We start from the raw sequence: 21,226 nt of genomic DNA, 5'->3' as shown, positions 1-21,226 counted from the left end.
GGAATTGGAATCCAATCAATTAAGATTGCCAAGGAGATCAATGAATGCATTGATTGCGGAAGAGATGAAAATGAATTTGATCCGGAGAATTATACATCTCCTAAACCCAATGATTCCCCCATCGCTGATCTACCCATTCTATTTACATTCTGCTTCTTCAATTTCATGTTAAATCCCCATTCCCTTTTAATTTCTTGCAATTTAAGTCCCTGTTCTTTATTTCCAGCAATTTAATTTTCTGTCATTTAATTTCTTGCAATTTAAGTTTTCCGCCAATTTTTACTTTCTGCAATTCCCAATTCAATCCCGATTTCGCTCAACTAGTATAACTCTCCAATTAACATTGCTCAATCTACCAATCCCTATGGGATTTGACCTCACTCTACAGTGAGTTTTTACTTGACGACAATTCGGTGCACTTGCCGAAAGGAAATTTGTTGAGAGGCAAGTTTTTGCGCATCACCAGTCTTGTCCTCCTTAGATGGTTGTCGCTCTTGGAGGACTTTGATAGCTACAGATGATTGTTGTCAGATTTTGTATTTCTGTCGCACAACTACAATTTGCTGTGCAGTGTTGCTCAGCGTGATGTGATAGACATTACCGGGTGCATACCGTTGTGATGTCATAAAGTTACCATCAGTTTCCATTCTTCTGCCCCCTGGATACGATGTAGTCAGAAGTTAGACTCTCGTTAGATGATCCGGATGCGGCAATGTACTCTGAATCATAATCACTTAAGTCTTCCTTGACATGACCAATTGGTTCGGCAAAATGGATTGGTTTTGTCACTACTAGAGTGTATGCGGGTTCAAGGACGACGACCCATACCCACCATCTATGTCACGAATCGTAGTGTACTACTCCATCACATGCTAAGGTATTATGCTCGCATGTACGTTGAACATGGCTGTCACATGCTAATCGACTTCGACCCAAAATATCCTATTTCGAAACCGTCCACTCGGGAGCGTTGATAAAAATCTGTACGCAACTCTTCCAACCTCCTTAGAACTTAGTGCTCCATATTAGTCAAAATGAGATTCTTTAAGGCGTCCAACGAATCAAGACGGCAAATACGCAACATCACAAGTGAATCGCACTCAAATATCACCACGTTGCCGCTTCTAATTAATTATCCCATTCGGATAAACTATCATAAAAAAAACTGAGGTTAAGTACGATTTTTGTCCCTAAGGTATAGGTCGAAAATCTTTTTCGTTCCCAACCTTTTCTTGCATACAAAATTGTCCGTAAGGTTTAACTTGATTTTAAAATCGTCCCTAAGGTTTAACTTAGTTTTAAATTTTTAGCAACGGAAGCGGAGGTAGAGGTGGATCATGGACAACTTCTTCTTCCCCTTCCGCCTTGGCAGGAGTAGAAACACTCTCCTTCTCTTATTTTTTTTATTTTATAATTTTTTTTGTTATGGGTAATTTGGTCCAAAATTTTAAGATTTAAATAAAAAGAAGGATTTTAAAACTTGGTTTTAAACCTTAGGGATTATTTTGTATAAAAAAAAAAGGTTGAGGACAAAAAACTTTCAACCTATATCTTAGGGACCAAAATCGTACTTAACCCAAAAAATTGATTACTAGCCATGTGTATGAAGAATAAAGAGAGAAAAATACAAACCAGTAGAATTGGTGTAGTATGATGAGCTAATAATCTCTTAATATATTGTATTTTGACAGTATATCTAAGGTATCGAGTCACCTAGATATAAATAAACGTATTCCGGATACTAAGTCACTTAGTTGTGTATAAATACATATTTCAGGTACTGAAACACCTAGATACGTATACGTAAATGCATGTGTTCTGAGTACTGATTATTCGATTTATAAACAAATGTGTCGTTTATACATATTTCGAGTGTAATCGATTTATTTATTTTAGAGGTGGTATCTTATTTCAAATATTGAGTCATCAAATTATATTTTTAAAGATTTTTATCTCTCAATATTCAGATATTTAAAAAAAAAATTATTCTATAAATTATATATTTTTATAAATAATAAATTTATTTAGTAACTTCGGAAAAGCATTTAATGATTAACATATCTTGTATCACAGCGGTTTGGCTGGCATGCATTGTATATTTTATTTCTTTTAATTTTAAAATTATTGAGCAAATTATAACCTTCTTTCAAAAAAGTTGAATAATCATGCTACATCGTCAATAGATGTGTAGTTAACATAAGAAAAAATAAGGTTGTCTTTGTTTTTCTGAGATTGGGAGTAGAATTACACAATACAAATATATTGATGATTAATTTTAATAGCAGATTTTGGTATATAAATAGTATTTTATAAAAATTTATTGGCCACAACTAAATTTTAGTAAACTTGTAACTCACTAATCGCTGTCTAAACTTGTAAATGCTTTAATTTATTGGTTAACTAATTTTCATTTTATTTCATTATTCAATCTTATCTGCTGAGAAAAACGGATTAACTTCCAGTTTTATGTATTGAAATAAAATACAACAAATAATTTGTTCAAAATCATTTGAGCACTAATTACTTAGCTTTTATAATTTGAATATAAAGGGATCCAATCTGGAAGAAAATCTTGTGATGCATTTTTCTTCAAAAAATAGACAGATTATGTAAAATCTACACTTATGATTTGGCTAGTTATCTGGCAATACAAGAAAATGATGTAACCTATACCATTGGATCTGGTATAACACTTGGTACCAGTTAGGATTCTTTACAATCTTAGCGTACACACAAAGTCTCATTTTTGGGTTAATTATGCAATTTAACATATATATAGTTTTATATGTGAGGACAAAATGACATCCATTTTGTAACTTAGATTAGATTGATATTTACAACTGAAGCATCAAGTCCACTTGTGCCTCATGTATATATATTAAGAGGAAGATATATGATTAATTGGCTCAACAAGAAACATTAAATAATTATGAGAAATTGGTTTCAATAATTTTACTTTTAGTATCATCTTCTCTTGGACTGTAAGACCATAACACGAGGTTTCAAAATAATTTGATGGATTGCAAGGGTCAAGTAGTCTTTGTTTTAAGGCATTGAGAGAGAGATTGAGAAACTGATATCTAGTATTATATTTGTTTGTTTAAAAATTGGTATTAAAATTTTAGTTTTTGTCTTCTAAATTTTAGTATTTTAATATCTCTAAAAAGTAGGAACACATGAGACTAAAATTTGTAAAAATAGATATAGAAATTTTAATAACATTTTGTATTTAAAATATTTCTATTTTAATTAATTAATTAATTTTAACTTTATTCTTTAAGCAAATTAAACTAGAATTTCATTTTTATTTCAATCTCTACTCTCCCACATTATACTAAACATAATATTAAAGCTTATTTCAATCTTAATCTCTCCATCTTTATCTTTCACTTTCAGTTACTCAGTTTCTGTCTCTCTTCCAAACGCTACCTAAAATAGGATAATTGATTGAATTACGGACAATACTAAATTTAATTAAGTCATTATTGTTGATAAAAATATATGTATGTATAAGAGAAAAGAAGCCAAAAAGGATTATGACAAGGAAACATTAACCTATCCAAATAAATGGGTCCTAAAACATCAGCCACAAATTCAGATTCTGAGTCTTCAATATCCAGAATACTCAGATATTTATGTCTTACAACGACAAGCTTCTAAAGTTCTCGTTACATATAACACTCAAGCATATGCCACTTCATATTCCAAGTAACTTCAACTAGCTAGTGACCATCAACTAGATCATTTTTTATTTGAACTCACACTGAAAAAAAATATATATATATATAGAATTATCTGCAGGTTTGTTTCTCTGTTATTTATTAAGCGTGAAAGTTGAAACGATGGCTGCTTTTACATCGGTTGCTCTACAACCTTTGGTACCTTCTTTTGAAGGAACCCGTGATCATAGTTCATGGTTGGTGAGTGTGAAATCACACAGATACACAACAGGTCAGAGATTAAATCAGATGAACATTGCAAGGGGGTTAACAATTCATTGTGCAGCTACAAAACCAGCAAAATCACCAGGTATTAATATTAGTTTTCTGTGTGTTACTGTCACTGAATTCCACTTGTGTTTGTGGTAGCAATTTGAGGAGCATTAACCAGTTTTTTATTTCAACTTTTCTTGGTGATATTAGCTGAAGAAGACTGGAAGGTTAAGAGAGAAGTTCTGTTGGAAAAGAAGGTATATCTCATTCTCCTTATCAGAATAAAGTGTTATTTGAACATAATCGTCATGGTATTCTATGCTTCATCATAGATTCCATGCCTTATTTAGATCCCAAGTTATAATATATTCAAAGAACTATGACCTTACAAGAGAGATCATAGGATAAAGTATGATATCAAATGTTTATCTAACTAAGAGCACTGCTGTAAAGTTAAAAATGGTAGGCAAAATTTATTTCATAATCATATCACATCAATCTAAAAAAGAAGTCTAATGCATTTTTCCTAATAATTAGTGTTAAACATAAGGGAATGTAAAATGCAACTTTTATCATCAAATTCAGAGTAAATGAGTTGCATGGTATGATAATATGGAAATTGCAGGTAAGAAGTGTTGATGTAAAGGAAGCTCTGCGCCTTCAGAAAGAGAATAAGTTTGTGATTCTTGATGTAAGGCCTGAAGCAGAGTTCAAAGAGGTTAGTGAACAATGTGCCTACCCACACATTTATCTAATTTCATGTGCACAATTCTTCTCATTTCCACTAATGTGATGGAAATAAAAAACCAATGGGTTTGAGAATTTGTGCAGGCTCATCCTCCAGATGCCATTAATGTGCAAATATATAGGCTTATAAAAGAGTGGACTGCATGGGACATTGCTAGGCGTGCTGCATTTGCATTTTTTGGTATTTTTTCTGGTACAGAAGAGAACCCTGAGTTCATAAAGAGTAAGAGATATACACTACATGATGCATTTCTTGAATTCATGCATTTCATGTTTCCTGAATCTAAAGAAATATTTGGTTTATGCTGATGGCAGCCGTTGAATCAAAATTAGATAAAAATGCAAAGATAATAGTAGCTTGTTCATCAGGGGGTACAATGAAGCCAACACAAAATCTGCCAGAAGGTCAACAATCAAGGTACTAACTTTTCTCCATCTTCATATATTCATTTCAGAGTATAGAGGGTAGTAATAATACTATTTTATTAGTAATAATATAAATGATTGATACTAAGAAATTGAAATCCATCCAGAATTTTAACATAGCCCTAAACTCCAAATTAATAATTCGGGGGCTGAAATGCACAAGAATTTATGTAGTTAATTAATAGCTTGCATTGCGTGCATGTAAGACTAGAGTAAGTCACATGAATGTTTCGTTAGCATACTCTTGTAAGTATAATACCCACAATTGATTTGTTCAGGATTACTCACTCATTTAATACAGCATAACCTCTATATAATTTTTTCTAAACAATAACATAATAATATACTAGGAAAAAAAATACCACTATACACAATAAGATATATTTCTACTCTCTATTAACTCTCTCAAGAGAGAGAAAGTGAAGACTCTCACTCTAAGATCATATTAAATTATGAACTTCGCTTAGAGAAAAACAATATACATACTATTCTTTATATAGGCATAGATTGCTAATAAATTTTTAATTCTTGATAACTAAGAGCAAGTTATAATGGAGGTGAAGAAGCATGTAAAAATCCAACTTACTTTGCTACTTGATAAGCAAGTCAACTTCTTACTACTAGATAAATATGCTTACATAATTTTGATAAACTCTAGTCATAAAATTTGATTATCTTTTTATAATTTGATCAATTTTGACTTGTCAAACTTCTATAATTTCCTATAATCTTCTTGCAACATAATCAACTCTTGTCCATTCTTTCATGAAATTTTCATCCTTCACCATTAGTTATCAAGCTGAGTAAATAATCTTGTCATTCATGATCATTCTAGCAATCTCTAGGAGTTCTAATGCAACTTAAATTCTTCAACTTGGTTATTGGTAATTGATAAACTTAGTTTAATTTCCAACATTTATGCTTGATTTTCACAAATTATTGTAAACTTCAAACCACTAATCTGCTGCTATAATAGTTACATTTAATTCTTTCATAGGTCTCTGATAGCAGCTTACGTGCTGGTCCTTAATGGTTTTACCAATGTGTTCCATCTAGAAGGAGGCCTTTACGCATGGTTTAAAGAGGGTCTTCCTACAGTTTCAGATGAGTGAAGCCTAGGCCACGTTTTGACCATAACGAGAGTGCCCATAAATGGATAAATACCTATAGAACAAATGAAATGAAATGTCACCATTGAACTAGTTCGGAAAAATAGTGTTTTAGAACTGACAAGAAAATGTGTCAAGACTGGTTCCCTTGATTACATTTTGAGATGTAGTGATATGCATACACTAAGGGTTCTGAACCTCTCTGTATGATGTACCATACTGCTTCAATTAAAACACTTGGTTCTATTGCTTTTTGTTCCTTTGTATATCTTATCAAAGAGGAACTACCTAAGCCTTTAAGGATGCTCTAGCCATGGCTAGAGCACCGTCATAAGTTTGATTTCCTCCGATAAAACCACTCATGTGAACAAATGCACAACCTGGGATGCCAGCAACCTCAGAAAGCTTGTCATTCTCCAAACCCCTCCAAGGGGATGGTAATGGTTTTCTGCTCTCAAATCTAGCAGGTGAAATTACCACTGCCTGCAGTCTCCACTTCTTGCTTCTATCATCCTACAGGTAAAAAAGGTCTCCAATGTAAAATTTTCTTAATAGAGGGACAAAATCATTAAATAAATGATGAGAAGAAGGATTTGCTTCCTATATGATAGTTTGCGTACAATCAATCTTAAACAGCCATTGACTAAATCAGTTAAACATACATACCGGATAAAGAACATATTTGATGGAAGGACTAATTTCCATTTCCTTCTCAAGCTCATGTATGTGAAATTTCCACTGTGGAACAAGGGAGAAAAGGTTTCAGGTAGTTAAAATGAATATTATCAAGAATCAAATATGATAAGTAAAAAGTTCCCATTATCCTAAGAGAAAGTACTAAAAATTTGTGCCAATCCATAAATATGCCTTGTATGCTTACGGGACAAGGTCGAGTCAGCTTTATGATTTCTCCACTAGAATCAATAGTTTCTCTTGCTGCAAGACACTCCATAACAATCGACCGCGCCGGTAACCATGATTTTGCATAATAGTTCACATTCTGTAGTGTGAAAAAGAATTAAATTAATCCTTTTCAGACCAGAACAGAGAGAGGTATGTGAGACGCAGTACAAGCATAATGTACAAAATCGACATGGACCTTCCAAATAAGTCTCACTTACATCCAAAAATTCATCACCGGCCAGGGACATTGCACGATGAAAGGCCTCATTTTCTCTCTCAGGTGACTGATCAGAATCCATCCAATCTAAATTCAATCGTTTTATTCTAGAGGACAAGCTAGTATTAATTACATATTTTGGAGGTTCTTCCATGTCATATTGATTCACTCCATTATCCACAGCATCAACTGCCTATATTTAACCACATATCCACTAAAAAATTGGAGAAAATTATATACTTAACCACAGATGCGCTGAAAAATTAGTTACCTCTACAAAGTTTCTGTATACAGCTTTATATAACTGATGTACATGAGGGTGTCCTTCATCAAGCTGAAGCACCTTTGCAATTATCTCCAACCCATAATGCTACATGAATTCAGTACCATATATATTGTATTAACTTGGATACAAATATAAAATATGAATAATAAGTGAGACAATGAGACAAACACCTTGTAGACAAGGCCAGCGCTGCTTAGCTTAGTGGCAAAGCCATGACCCAACACTTCATCGAAGCCTCTTTGATGGTGATCGTAACGGTGTCGTTTAGGGTCATACACGCCTCCAACATCGACTACTGCATCAAGTGTTTCCAAAACCTGTCAAAGCAAAAAATAAAAAGATTTCTTTTTTGTAGCACCAAAAAAACAAAAAGAGCAGAAAAAGGAAATGTGAGGAGGTTAGTTACGTTTGGGTTTCTAGTTCTTAGAATATGAGCATTGGAGAAGTGTTGGGTAAGGCGAAGCATGAAGCAAGCGAGTGCTTCGTCGCAGTGAAAGGTTCCACTGTGAGTTCCCACCCGCTTAGCAGCGAGCGTGCAGAAACACGAGGAAGCTACAACGCCATGGTTTGGCAGAGAAGGCTTTCGTAATGTGTAGACCACATTCTTCCACGCTCCCGCGATTTTTCTGCCTCTGCCACTGCAACGCCAAGTAAAGCACGAAACAGAGAAAGAGGTGAGGACTAACTCGTGCTTTATTGCTTCTTAAACGCCGTCGTACTTGGCGACTGGCGTTTGGCTTTATCGTGTGGATGGCCAATTCTCTTTTGACGCGTTTGACTTTACCCAATTTACGCTTGTGTGTTTAAGGTTCCACTTTTTAGTTTAGATATAGAAGGGAGAATGTAGAGTGTATAGATGTTTTACGCAACTTTAGTGTTAGGAGTAAAAATTGGATCGTTTGATTTTTGGGTACACAAATCAGGAGGGAAAAACTTAAAAAAATTTGGAGTACACAAATCAGAGCCAAATTTTTTTAAGTTTTTAAACACAAATTGAAGGATCCGATTACCTTCGTCAAAATTTAAATTTTTTCCTTCTACACTAATCGGACTGTCCGATTAGTAGGCTTAATTTTTTTACAAAAAATCGGATCCCTTGTTTCAAAAAAAATTATCCCACATCCATATTTAGCACCCACATTCTCCACAATAATGCACAACACACACATGCTTCTCATATCCAAAAAAATGAGCCTAAGGTTTCGGCTTAAATTTTCCTTCTCTTTTTTGGTCCAACCAAATTGAGGAGTCTAGGCTAAATTGTTGAGAAGTTGGCCCTCATTTTTTCACCTAAACAAACATTCAAGAAATCAAACACCATCCAAGCAAAACTTGGGTCTAATGGTCATTATATATGTTTTGCAACAAATGTATTCGGATTTAAGACTTAACTAAATTAAATAGCGGATGAAATCTTTAAGTAAAGAAATCATCTTAAATTTACCAAAAAAAATCATCTTAAGAACTAAAAAAATTAAAATACCCCCAAAATAAATCAATCACAGCACCATAATACATTTTAAAAGTAAAAAAAAAAAAAAATTAACACATCAATAAAACAGAGAAAAATGCCATAAAGAATAGAAGCAGATCAAATGCAACCAGATCTGATAAACCAAGCAAGCAGGTAGAAGGCAAGCAAAACAGCAGAGAGGCTGAGATAAACGAATAAAAAAATCGAAGCAGGAATTGACAAACTAGGAATAGAGGATGATAAAGGCGAGAACAGAGGCGAAGGTGGCATGACGACAACTAGGCTGCGCGACGAGGAAGAGAAGACGGCGAGGCTAAGTGTGTAACACCCTACCATACAGAGTCTTATGCTTAAGTCATAATTCAGAGATGGCAAGGCATTACGACCTCTAAAACCAAAATTTAGTACGTATAGTAGTATGAATAATTGATTATAACTAGGAGCCTTTGTAGAAAAAGGGGTAAACAAAAACCGTAACTCGAAAGCGCAACACTCCGATCGATAACGTATCGAACAGGGATAAGCTAACGCGAGATCATATATATACAAAGAGTGTCAAAAACGGGAATATCAAGACTCAAAATCCGGTTGCGAAGATAACCGGTCCGAGCATAGTAATATATACATATAATAAAATAAGGAAACCCCAAAGAAAACCCAAAGGGACACAAATACAGAACCCTACTCTCCAAAAATCTTCTATAAGAGGAGTCATCACAATTTGTATTATTTAATGGAGATAAAAGTATCTAAACAAGATATATAAATCAAGATGGAGTCCCGAGAACAAAGATCTTCGCTAATCCAGAAGTCTCCAGCATGCCTCAGCAGACATTGGGTTAACAGAGCTTCGAGTCTCAACCTGGAGCACGTGGTGGCTAGCCACTGCTTCCTCCCAGGGAAACCCTCATCTCCGATGGTGAAAGTGTAAACATTCACAATTCATTCAACAACATATATGCATTTATACTTAGCCATAATCATGGCTCCACCGTAACACGGCAATAATCTAGCCATCCGGCTCACGGTTAAATCCATAACCAGCCAATTCATTAATAATTACGGCGCTTCGGCCCATGGCATAACAAGCACTTCCACTGCCATCCTCCGCATCTCACATAATCATCTTTGATCCTCAATGATCATTCATTTTTCCCCTTGCTTCACTCGCAAGTTACCACATTCACTAGCCCTTTTTCTCATGCTAGGCATATCATAATGATTTAAGACATAACTGGTGAGATCGGAGGCTTAGAAGTATGAAATTTGGCTTTTAAAACTCAAAAATCAACTTTGGGATGAAAACAGGGCCACGCGTATGCGCACTCCACGGGCATGCGTGGATGGCCACAAAAACTCATCGACGGGCAAGCGTCATACGCGCGGACGCGCGGGTTGAAAAATAGCCAAACGACGCGCGAGCGTCAACCACGCGTACGCGTGGGTGCTCTTGCGCCCCAGGCACAAAACTGGCACAACTCTGGCACAACTCTCGGGAAAATAGCTGGGCATTTGGTGCAGCGCATCGACGCGCTCGCGCACACCACGCGCACGCGTGGATGGTGCTTTCTCGAAGAACGGTGCGTACGCGCCAAGTGCGCCTACGCGCGGGGGTCATTCTGCTAAAAATTTTCTAAGTTAAAAGCTGCAAAATTCACAGATTCAACCCCCAATCTTCCGACGGACATAACTTTCTCATTTTAAATTGTTTTTCACCCGTTATTCGAACGGCATGGACATCCCAAATCCAATTTCATTTCTAAACAGATTTGGAACAAATCAAAGATCCGTAGTCCAAGTTATGTCCCGTCAAAGTATGCCCAACAACCATGTTTTCATACAAAACCACAAAGTGCCATTTTCAAAACAAGCCACTTTCAACTCTTTTCAAAATCAATCAAAACATGCCAATTTCATCCCTTTTCTTTGAAATCAATTAAAATGTACCAAAATCAACATCAAGCCGTCCTCAGCTCACACATTGACACTTTACCAAAATTTCCAAAACCACATCCAACCATTTTAACACTTCTCAATCATATGGCTAAAGGACAAACACAATATCATATCATACATCCTTCCTCATCCCAATTTCCAATAATACCATTTCCAATCAACCATCATTATACATAATCATCATCATACTCACCATCAACATGGTACCACCCACCAATTCAACCTTAATCATTCATCAAGCATATATCACAACATACATCTTCTCATATGTCACACAATCAAGGCATCAATATTCATAATCACGTATATGATCACATCATATAACTCAACCATTCAACAACATCATCAATTTAATGCCTATCTTAGGGCCTCTAGCCTAAGTATTTCCTACCACATTACATATTAGATACGAGAAACCGAAACCATACCTTAGCCGATTTCCCAAGCTCAACCGGAGCACCTCCAAACCACTTGTCCACAAGCTCTCAAGGTCTCAACACCTCCAAGAACAGATTTTATCACACAAAACCCTCTCCCAAGCTTTCCAAAATCACCAATCAAGCTCCAATATTCATATATACACAACCTAAGCCACAATCATCATACCCATACACAACATCTCAATATCCAAACATCATAGAACAATAAATTACACTAGGGTTGAGAATCTTACCACACCCAAGGTCCAAGGAGACAAGATTAACCTCCTCCTTCAAGAGAGTTGGGTCCTATAACATCAAAGAGCCCAAAATCCCAACATTTCATCCATGAAACTCGAAAACAAGGGCTGGAATTTCGAAGAGAAAAACGTAGCTTACCTCAAGATTGATTGTATGGGATTTGTAGAGCTCTCTGCAGTAAACGCGTGGCCGCAAACGGTGCGGCAATCGGAGCTCTAGATCAAAAGTTATGGTGGTTTGAAGATCAAGTGAGAGATAGAAGTTTGAGAGAGTGTTTTCCCCTCCCTTACTCCATTTCAGCGTGTTTGAGTGATAAGTGAGGAGAGAGAGTACTGAAAACTAGGATTTTGGTTTAGTTTAGTTGGGCCAAGGGCCCATTTTGGGTCCGATTGGATCGGTTTGGCCCGTTCGGTCCAATCTTGGTCCGTTTTCTATAAAATTGGTACCGAAATTCTCGTCCCAATCTCCTCTATCATATTAAGTCATAAAAATAACATTTTTGGCTTTTCTAGAATAAATTCTCATTTATGGGTTAATTAGCCGTTAATTAACCGGGTCTTACATCCTACCCACCTAATTGGGAATTTTGCCCACAAAATTCGAATTCAATTACCTGAGAATAAGTGCGGATAATTCGTTCGCATCTCCGACTCAAGTTCCCAAGTGTGTTCCTCAACACCGCCTCGACTCCAAGCCACTTTGACTAATGAAACCTCTTTTCCACGCAACCGTTTGATACTAGTATCATCAATTCTAACTGGAGCCACTGGAAGCGTCAAATCTTCTCTTAACTGAACCGATTCAGGTTCTAACACATGGCTAGCATCAGGAGTGTATTTCCGAAGCTGCGACACGTGAAATACGTCGTGCAGGTTCGAAAGATGAGGTGGTAGAGCCATTCGATACGCCACCGGTCCAATCCTCTCCAGGATCTGAAATGGACCAATGTATCGAGGATTCAACTTCTTCGCTTTAATCGCCCTACCTACTCCTGTGGTCAGAGTAACCTTCAGGAAAACATGATCTCCTTCTTCAAATTCCAAGGGCTTCCGCCTTTGATCGGCGTAACTCTTCTGGCGACTCTGCGCCGTAAGCATCCTATCTCGAATTTTCTTAACTTGTTCAGTGGTCTCAGCTATCATTTCCGGCCCCAACAAGCCTTTCTCTCCAGCTTCATACCAACATAGCAGAGATTGACATTTTCTCCCATACAATGCCTCATATGGAGCCATTCCGATGCTCGCATGGTAACTATTATTGTATGCAAACTCCACTAACGGTATATACCGATCCCAACTCGCCGGTTGGTCCAAAACACAAGCTCTCAACATATCCTCTAGGGTTTGGATCGTCCTCTCGGATTGACCATTTGTTTGAGGATGGTAAGCTGTACTCAAGCTTAATCGGGTTCCAAAGGCTTTCTGAAATGCACCCCAGAACCTCGAAATAAAACGAGGATCTCTATCAGAGATTATAGTAACAGGTACACCATGGAGTCTCACAATCTCCTTTATGTATAACCGAGCTAGCTCCTCAAGGGTGTAAGTCATCCGAATGGACAAAAAGTGAGCTGACTTCGTCAGTCGGTCCACAATCACCCAGATAGCATCAAAACCAGTCCTAGTCCTTGGCAATCCCGACACAAAGTCCATTGCAATACTTTCCTACTTCCATTGCGGAACCTCTAAAGGTTGCAACATCCTAGAAGGTCTTTGATGTTCAATCTTTACCTTTTGGCAAGTTAAGCACTTTGAAACATATTCCGCCACATCATTCTTCATACCCGGCCACCAAAACATCGCCTTTAAATCATGGTACATCTTAGTACTTCCCGGGTGAATGGAGAATCCGCTTTTGTGTGCCCCCTTTAAGATATCTTGCCTCAAAGTGCCAACATCCGGCACAATGATCCTACCCTTGAGTCTCCATAACCCATCTTTTTCTTCCGACACTCTCCACTGTTTTCCTTGCTCGATAGCCGGTAACACCTTCCATAACGCTTCCTCATTTTCATGAGCCTTTAGGAGCTCGGATTTAAAATCACTCGAGATTTCTAATAGGCTCAAACACAAGGTTCCATATACTTCTCGAGCACCAATTTTTAGACTCTCGAATCCCTTGAGCAACTTCTCCTCTTGAAGCATCATCCAAGCCGCATATAACGACTTCCGACTTAACGCATCCGCCACAACATTCGCCTTTCCCGAATGGTAATTCAACTCAAAATCGTAGTCCTTCAATAATTCCATCCACCTCCTTTGCCTCATATTAAGCTCTTTCTGACCAAAGAGATATTTCAAGCTCTTGTGATCGGAGAAGACTTGGAACTTAACCCCATAGAGATAATGCCTCCACACCTTCAAGGCAAACACGACCGCAGCGAGTTCCAGATTGTGCATAGGGTAACTAACTTCATGAGATCTCAACTGTCGTGAGGCATACGCCACCACATTATGATGCTGCATCAGCACGCATCCTAGACCCTTTAGTGAGGCATCACAGTACACCTCAAAAGGCTCGTTCGGTTCAGGTAACACTAACACAGGTGCAGTGGTCAACTTTTCCTTCAATGTCTGAAAGCTCTCCTCGCACTCAGGAGTCTAGATCAAAAGTTATGGTGGTTTGAAGATCAAGTGAGAGATAGAAGTTTGAGAGAGTGTTCTTCCCCTCCCTTACTCCATTTCAGCGTGTTTGAGTGATAAGTGAGGAGAGAGAGTGCTGAAAACTAGGGTTTTGGTTTAGTTTAGTTGGGCCAAGGGCCCATTTTGGGTCCGGTTAGACCGGTTTGGCCCGTTCGGTCCAATCTTGGTCCGTTTTCTATAAAATTAGTACCGAAATTCTCGTCCCAATCTCCTCTATCATATTAAGCCATAAAAATAACATTTTTGGCTTTTCTAGAATAAATTCTCATTTATAGATTAATTAGCCGTTAATTAACCGGGTCTTACATCGTGACTGTGAGATGGCGAGGCGATGAGGCTGAGAGATTGACGATGAGGCTGAGAGATCAGTGAGGAGACGCGACTGCGAGATTGTGAGTGGATGAAGAAGCGGTGAATGCCGACGATGGTCACTGATAAGAAGATTAGAGGTTGAGAGGTCTAGAAGGAGATTGTGAGAAGAGCAGAGGAAGGGAGACGAGTGAGAGAGATGCACAAGGAGGGCACATCGCCGAAATGAAATATTTAGAGAAGAAAAAGTATAGGTAGACAATGAGAATACTAAACAATGTGAACAATAAATATGTCGGATGTTCAATTCAATAGGTATGCTTATGATTATGTTCATTATTTTTAATTGGATGATTATTTCTTTTGATTCAATTCACTCATGCATAGTTAACAATGGCTGGATGTTCAATTCACTAGGTGTGCAGATGGTTATCGTAATATTAAGGTTTATGAGGTAATTTGGGGATGGAGTATTTTTTTACTTTATTGAGTCAATTCTAGAGTCCATTGTTCACATTGTTTACAAAAGTCATTGTCTACCTAGCAAAACTGTTTAGAGAATTAAGGGTATGGTTTCTGATTTTTTAAGTTAGCTATATATATATATATATATATATTATTGAATTATATATTTATTTATTAAGTTGCAGATCTACAAATCGAATTTGTGGATCCAAGTACAATATCCGAGATTCATCCCCTTATAATGCGGATTGAATCTTATTTGATCCAATGACAGTGTGGATCAGATAATATCTGTAATTTGTGGATCGGATGCAGAGGGGTTAGGGGGAAGGGATTATAGTGGCAGGATAGAGGTTATTTTGGTTGTAAGAAATGTTAGTAGGAAATGTTAGTGGTGTTGGTGGTCTTAGTAATGAAAATGGTGACATAGTTGGACTAGAGAAGGTGGGAGCAAGTGGGTAGAGATAAAGTTGAAATTGGAAATAAGATTAAAGGTAAAATTAGAAAAAGTAATTTGACTAATAGTTGATCGCCAAAAATTATGAATAAGTTTAAATTGAAATTTATTTTAAACATTAAGGACAAAATTAAAACAAATTAAAATTTAGTAATATTTTTAAAAATTTTTGAAAATATTAGGAACAAAAGATATATTTTACTCAAGAGAAGAAGAAGGTCTAAACAAAAATATTTATGCAAATCCAAATAAAAAGCTCTTACATAAGAGACATGTTAGATATAACTATTTACGTACTATTTTCTATCAGTTTAAACTTTTAAGAGAACTGGTTTAATGACAAAATCAAATACCCAGTAATACGAAGTCAGCGTGTAAGCATGAGATGACAATAATAATAGATTAAGAGTAGTGAAAGATTATTAATAAATAATTATTTTTGACCATATAAGATTTGACTACTCACAAAACTAACCAGAAAAATTTTAAAGTAATGTTATACCCATAAAAAATGAGTATCATTTGACAAAAATAACCAATCATTAAAATTAAAGTTGTCTCAGTTAGTTTTCTTTTAATTTTTAAATTACCCTTATTCTATTATTATCTTTAACCTCTTTCTTTCTTATCCCTTATTAGAATGAATTCCTGCCAAAATCAAAATCAGAACCAGAAATAAAACCAAAATCAAAACTAACCCCTCATCCTCATTCTCAGTTTCTCACCACTCTCGCTATCTCAACCTCATTTACTCATATCTACCCGTTATCCTAACCCCTCCCTCACTCCTTTTCATTACCAGCCTTGTTTCTGCTAAATCTACTCCTTTTCGCCTTCATCTCATATCGTTGTCACCCAATATTCTTGCCGTTGATTGCTCTAATAGCAAAAGACAAAGCATAAACGTAGTAGGGAAGGATGCCAGAGGTGTATGCATGGGGACGAGACCTTTCTCATCGTTGCACCCGCTTCCCCTTTATCTTCTTCATTCTTCTTTTCTGTTTCCCTCTCTTTCTCGCTAGTCTTTCTTTGGTTTCACTTCCAGCGTCGGCGACAGCGTGACGACTCTCTCTTTCATCGACAATGTATTTTTCCTTCTCTGTTCTTTTTCATCCCTGCTTCTTTCTTCTTTCTCTCTATTTATTGTGTGTATATGTTGATGATGGCGTTGTCATTGGTAGTGTAGCAGTAGTGTGGCTGTCGCATTTTTCCTTCTTTCTTGTGTGTATGTGTGTTGTATTTATGGTGGTGTTGGCAGTGGTAGTAGTGGTGGTGGTGTAACAGTAGTGGGGTGTGGTGGATAAGAAAGAGATTTAGAGGGTGTGGAGGAGATGAGAGAATAGAATATAATTAAAGGTTGATTTTAGTAAAGGTAGGATTGATTCAGATTCAGATTTTGGAAAGATTTCATAGTTTGATTTTGGTTTTGGTTATGGTTCTGATTTTTAATTTTGGAACAGATTGATTATGGTAAGGGTAGAGAAGAAAGAGGTTGAAGATAATAATAGAACATGAGTAATTTAAAAATTTTTAAAAAATTAACGAAGCCAACTTTAATTTTAATAATTGGTTACTTTGTCAAATAATACTCATCTTTTATGAGTACAGTATTAATTTAATTTTTTTGTAGTTAATTTTGTTAGCAGTCAAATCTTATATGGTTAAAAAAATTATTCACTCAAGATTATTATAAATAGGTAGATGTATAAATAAATGAAATTATAATTCTAGAATAAAATAAAACTCAATTAAAATAATTACAAGTTGAAACGAGCTAGTTAAAAATGTTAGCTTGATCGACCATGTTGATTTACAGTTTTTGACACTCTAGAATCATAACAAAAAAATAAAGATAAATTTATTTTTTGTTTCTAATGTTTGTAAATTTTTAAAAATATTTATAATATCTAGTTTCATTTAATTTTGTTTTTAATATTTTTAACTATTTAATTTTCAAAAATAATATTTGTAATTTAATATCATAAGTAAAAGATATAATGAAAATAATATAAAAAATAATATAAATTTCTACCTAACTTAAAACGACTTTCGTATTTTCTAAGAAAAAAAAGACACAACAAGAAAAGGTTCAACAATGACTCCAAAAAAGATCACTTGCGACTTAGGTCCAATAGTTACACAAGGCCTGACCCTTCGAATCGAGTCTCCTATTTCGAGTGAGTAACCTAATTCTAACCTAAGTTGGAGATTACTCTAGTAATTTCCTACTTACGAGAGGATCCTACGCATTAGAAGGGATCCAACCTCCCTAACGCGAATAAGTAAGCTACTATAGCTGATAACCACAATGTAACACCCTACTCTTAAAAGCCTTATACTTAAGTCATAAATCAATGAGGGTTTGGTGCTACGACACAAACCTGAGATATAAATACTTATGTATAGAAGAAATATTAAACTAGAAGCCTGTAAAGAGATTTAAAATCTCATATAAAAGTCAAATCGCCATTCGTTTACACTCGATAACATGCGTAAGCGCGTCGGGAGAAAGGTAGATAAATTAAAAACTTGAGGGAAGAATAAGAGTAAAGAGACATATATAAGTATATATAATGATATCTACTAGTCTCGGCCCACGAAGATTAAATCGGTTAGAGTCACAATAGTAAAACAGTTGATATACGTAATTTATCTCTCCAAGGATATGTCATATGCCTCGATAGGCAAGTCTTTAAAATAAATACAATATAAGTGTTTTCAAAAGAAAGAGAGATTCTAAAATCAAAATGAAAACAAAAGTCTTCTTTGCCATCTTCCAAATAGAACTCTCACTCACTGAGGATCGCTAGGACCTCCACTGAAAAATAGAAATAATGTATAGGTGAGAACCAAACCCAAGTGGATTTCCAGTAGGGTAAAGTGCTGAATCGATACAATATAAGGTAACAGGAACTCTCTAAACAATCTTAATCTTCAACGTCTCATTAATTCAAGCATAGGGTTCTCATTAATCCAAATTAGGGTAATTAAGCTAAGCATTCCATTATACTAGTATTCATAATCTCATTGCTTCAATTTCATTTCTCAGCCTTTCTCCTTTCAATATCACAGTCCATCATCATATGATTCAGTAATTCATTATCAAATCTCAGCTTTCTACAAACCTCCAATCATCATATTCAAATCAGGAATAACTCTCAACATCACCACCGCCAGCATAAAGGATCTCTCAGTTGTCAAACACATAAAAAGCAATACAAGGAATACACAAGTAGAGAGAACAGATAAAGTAGTTAGATCAAATAGCATATAGATACAGTTAATCAAGAAGGCAAACCAAAGACCAGATGCACACCCAATCAATACACACAAATGCAAATGATGCATGTCTGTCCTATGGCCAATGAGCTCATCTGTCGGTTATACAGCCAACCCGACATGTCCAGTAGTGAACCTTGGATAGTCTCTCGGTGGCACATCCCTAAGAGGTATTTACTTTTCTTGGAGGAACTATTTGGAAAAATCTAAGGGTGTGTGTGGTTGGAGAAATTATAAATAATTCCTAGGAATTTTAAGATGGAAATATCATATTCCCATGTTTGGTTCAAAGTTTGAAAAACTATTCCTGAGCAAGTTTGATTCCAGGGAATCAAAATACCATCATTTCAATTCCCACCTTCCCCTTGGATATCTTTAATTCCCATGAGAATGGAATCTTTATAACAACGTAATACTTGAACCACACACACCCTAATTGTCCAGCCACATCTTGCAATGGAAGGTCAACAAAGTCTAAATATCTCAATCCGGAGCAAGTGGGACGAACCACTGCGTCTATCCAGGAAGTTCCAATCATCTCAACCAGGAGTAAGTGGGGGGAATCACACCCTTGCGTCTATCCTAGGAGGTATCATTCTCAACTAGGAGCAAGTGGGCTGAACCATGCCCTTGCATCTACCTTGGGAGCTCAATTACCGACCTGGAGCAAGCGGGACAAAACCACAATCCTTTCATCTATCCAGAAATCTCAAATCATCTCAATCAAACTTATTCTCATCATCCAACCACATCAATTTATCCCTTCAATCAATTTCAAATCGTTCGAATCTCAATTCAAAGCATGTGGGGCGAACCACGACATCTACCCTAGGAGCTTCAAATCTCAACTCAGAGCAAGTGGGGCGAACTACTGCATCTACCCAGGGAGCTCATATCAATCCAACTATTTCTCATCATTCAACCATGTCAACTCATCCCCTTCAATCACTTCCAATTCATTCCAATATTAAACTTGGAGCAAGTGGAGCGAACAATTGCATCTACCCAAGAAGCTCAAACATATATCAATTGATTTTCAATCACAATTCATCATAATCATTATCACCTTCAATCATATATCGACATCTTAAATATTCATAGATATACATATACATATAATCCCCGTCATCATCATCTCATTTCAATAATATGAACTCATCATTAATATAAATACTCCACTCCACAATCTCTTTCAATATCAATTTAACCTATTTAATGTACTCGCACTCATTTCAAAGCATAAGAACTAGCTATCACACCTTAATTGGGGTTTAGGAGGGTTAAAAGTAGATTGAATAGGCTAAACCAGTTTTAAAAAAAAACACATTTTCTGAAAATAGGGTGGCCGTGCGTATGCATGCCTCATGCGTACGCACAAGTCCATTTTTGCGCATATGCATGGTACTCGGATGAAATCTTTTAAATTCTAGAATGCCCATGATGTGTACGCATGACCTTAAAATTTTGTAACTTCTGTAGAATTTAATTTTGAAACTAGATTGTCAAATATTCGTAACTTTTTTGTTAAATATTATTTTTGGGTCCATTCTTTGGACATCACAAAATAGATAAACCAAAATTTCATTTAAAACAAGTTCCAAAAAATTTAGAGATTCGAGGGCCAAGCTATGGCCCGTCAAATTTCGTCAAAAATTCATTTTCACCTAAATATTTTTGCATAACAATTTTCATCAATTTCAATTCCAATTCAGTTCAAAAACCATTCCAATACCACTTCTAAGCTACCTCAACATACATTTATCAATTCTCTACCATTTTCTAATCATTCATCACCCATTTAATTAATTTTTTAAGACAACCTCAACATACACACTCATACAAACAAAATCTACAACCAATTATCATTAAATATCTCATTCTCATGCAATATTTTACACCACTTACCTCAATTTATCTCATAGGGGATTTCTCACCCTATCACAGCCTCCAGCCAAATTTCTATATCAACACCTCAATAGGCAATCAATTCACAATATTTATTCAATCTCATTCAAACTCAATCATCAACCAACATATATCACAATTCCACTAAACCAAACAACTAACCACAACAATTCAACAATAATCCTAGGTCCACTAGCCTAGGATTTCATGTCACATTATATGGTACTTATCCGAAACTTTAACCCATATCTTAATGTCGTAGTTTCAAGCTTTTTCCCTTTAAACTTCCAAGCCTTAATTCGACTCTCACCAATGTCCAAGTCCAATCTCCACAAATCCACCAAATCAAGCTTCCAAATACTCAATCTAATACCATATACAATTTGGTACAATATCAAAAAATAAGATTTATATAAATTGATTAACCAAGAGGAAAAAG

The 21,226-nt window shown here is 36.0% G+C and overlaps 2 protein-coding genes across 2 annotated transcripts; one reads left to right on the top strand and one right to left on the bottom strand.

Annotated features, from left to right (window-relative positions):
* Window positions 3,611-6,480, top strand: LOC107605862 (rhodanese-like domain-containing protein 14, chloroplastic). Its single transcript, XM_016307791.2, has 6 exons — window positions 3,611-4,029; window positions 4,143-4,189; window positions 4,558-4,650; window positions 4,764-4,902; window positions 4,995-5,097; window positions 6,103-6,480. Exons 1-6 carry the CDS (start codon window positions 3,843-3,845, stop codon window positions 6,215-6,217), a joined length of 684 nt encoding a protein of 227 aa, XP_016163277.1. The 5' UTR covers window positions 3,611-3,842; the 3' UTR covers window positions 6,218-6,480.
* Window positions 6,287-8,789, bottom strand: LOC107607668 (UPF0160 protein MYG1, mitochondrial). The gene is made up of 8 exons (XM_021107924.1): window positions 8,741-8,789; window positions 8,027-8,319; window positions 7,791-7,937; window positions 7,606-7,704; window positions 7,336-7,527; window positions 7,095-7,214; window positions 6,881-6,952; window positions 6,287-6,727 (listed from the first exon to the last, which is right to left on the bottom strand). Exons 1-8 carry the CDS (start codon window positions 8,787-8,789, stop codon window positions 6,503-6,505), a joined length of 1,197 nt encoding a protein of 398 aa, XP_020963583.1. The 3' UTR covers window positions 6,287-6,502.

The sequence above is a fragment of the Arachis ipaensis genome, chromosome B07 (genome assembly GCF_000816755.2).
Source record: "Arachis ipaensis cultivar K30076 chromosome B07, Araip1.1, whole genome shotgun sequence".
Taxonomy (NCBI): Eukaryota; Viridiplantae; Streptophyta; class Magnoliopsida; order Fabales; family Fabaceae; genus Arachis; species Arachis ipaensis.
Note: the sequence above shows the minus strand (reverse complement) of the source record. Positions and strands in the feature narration are given on the sequence as shown.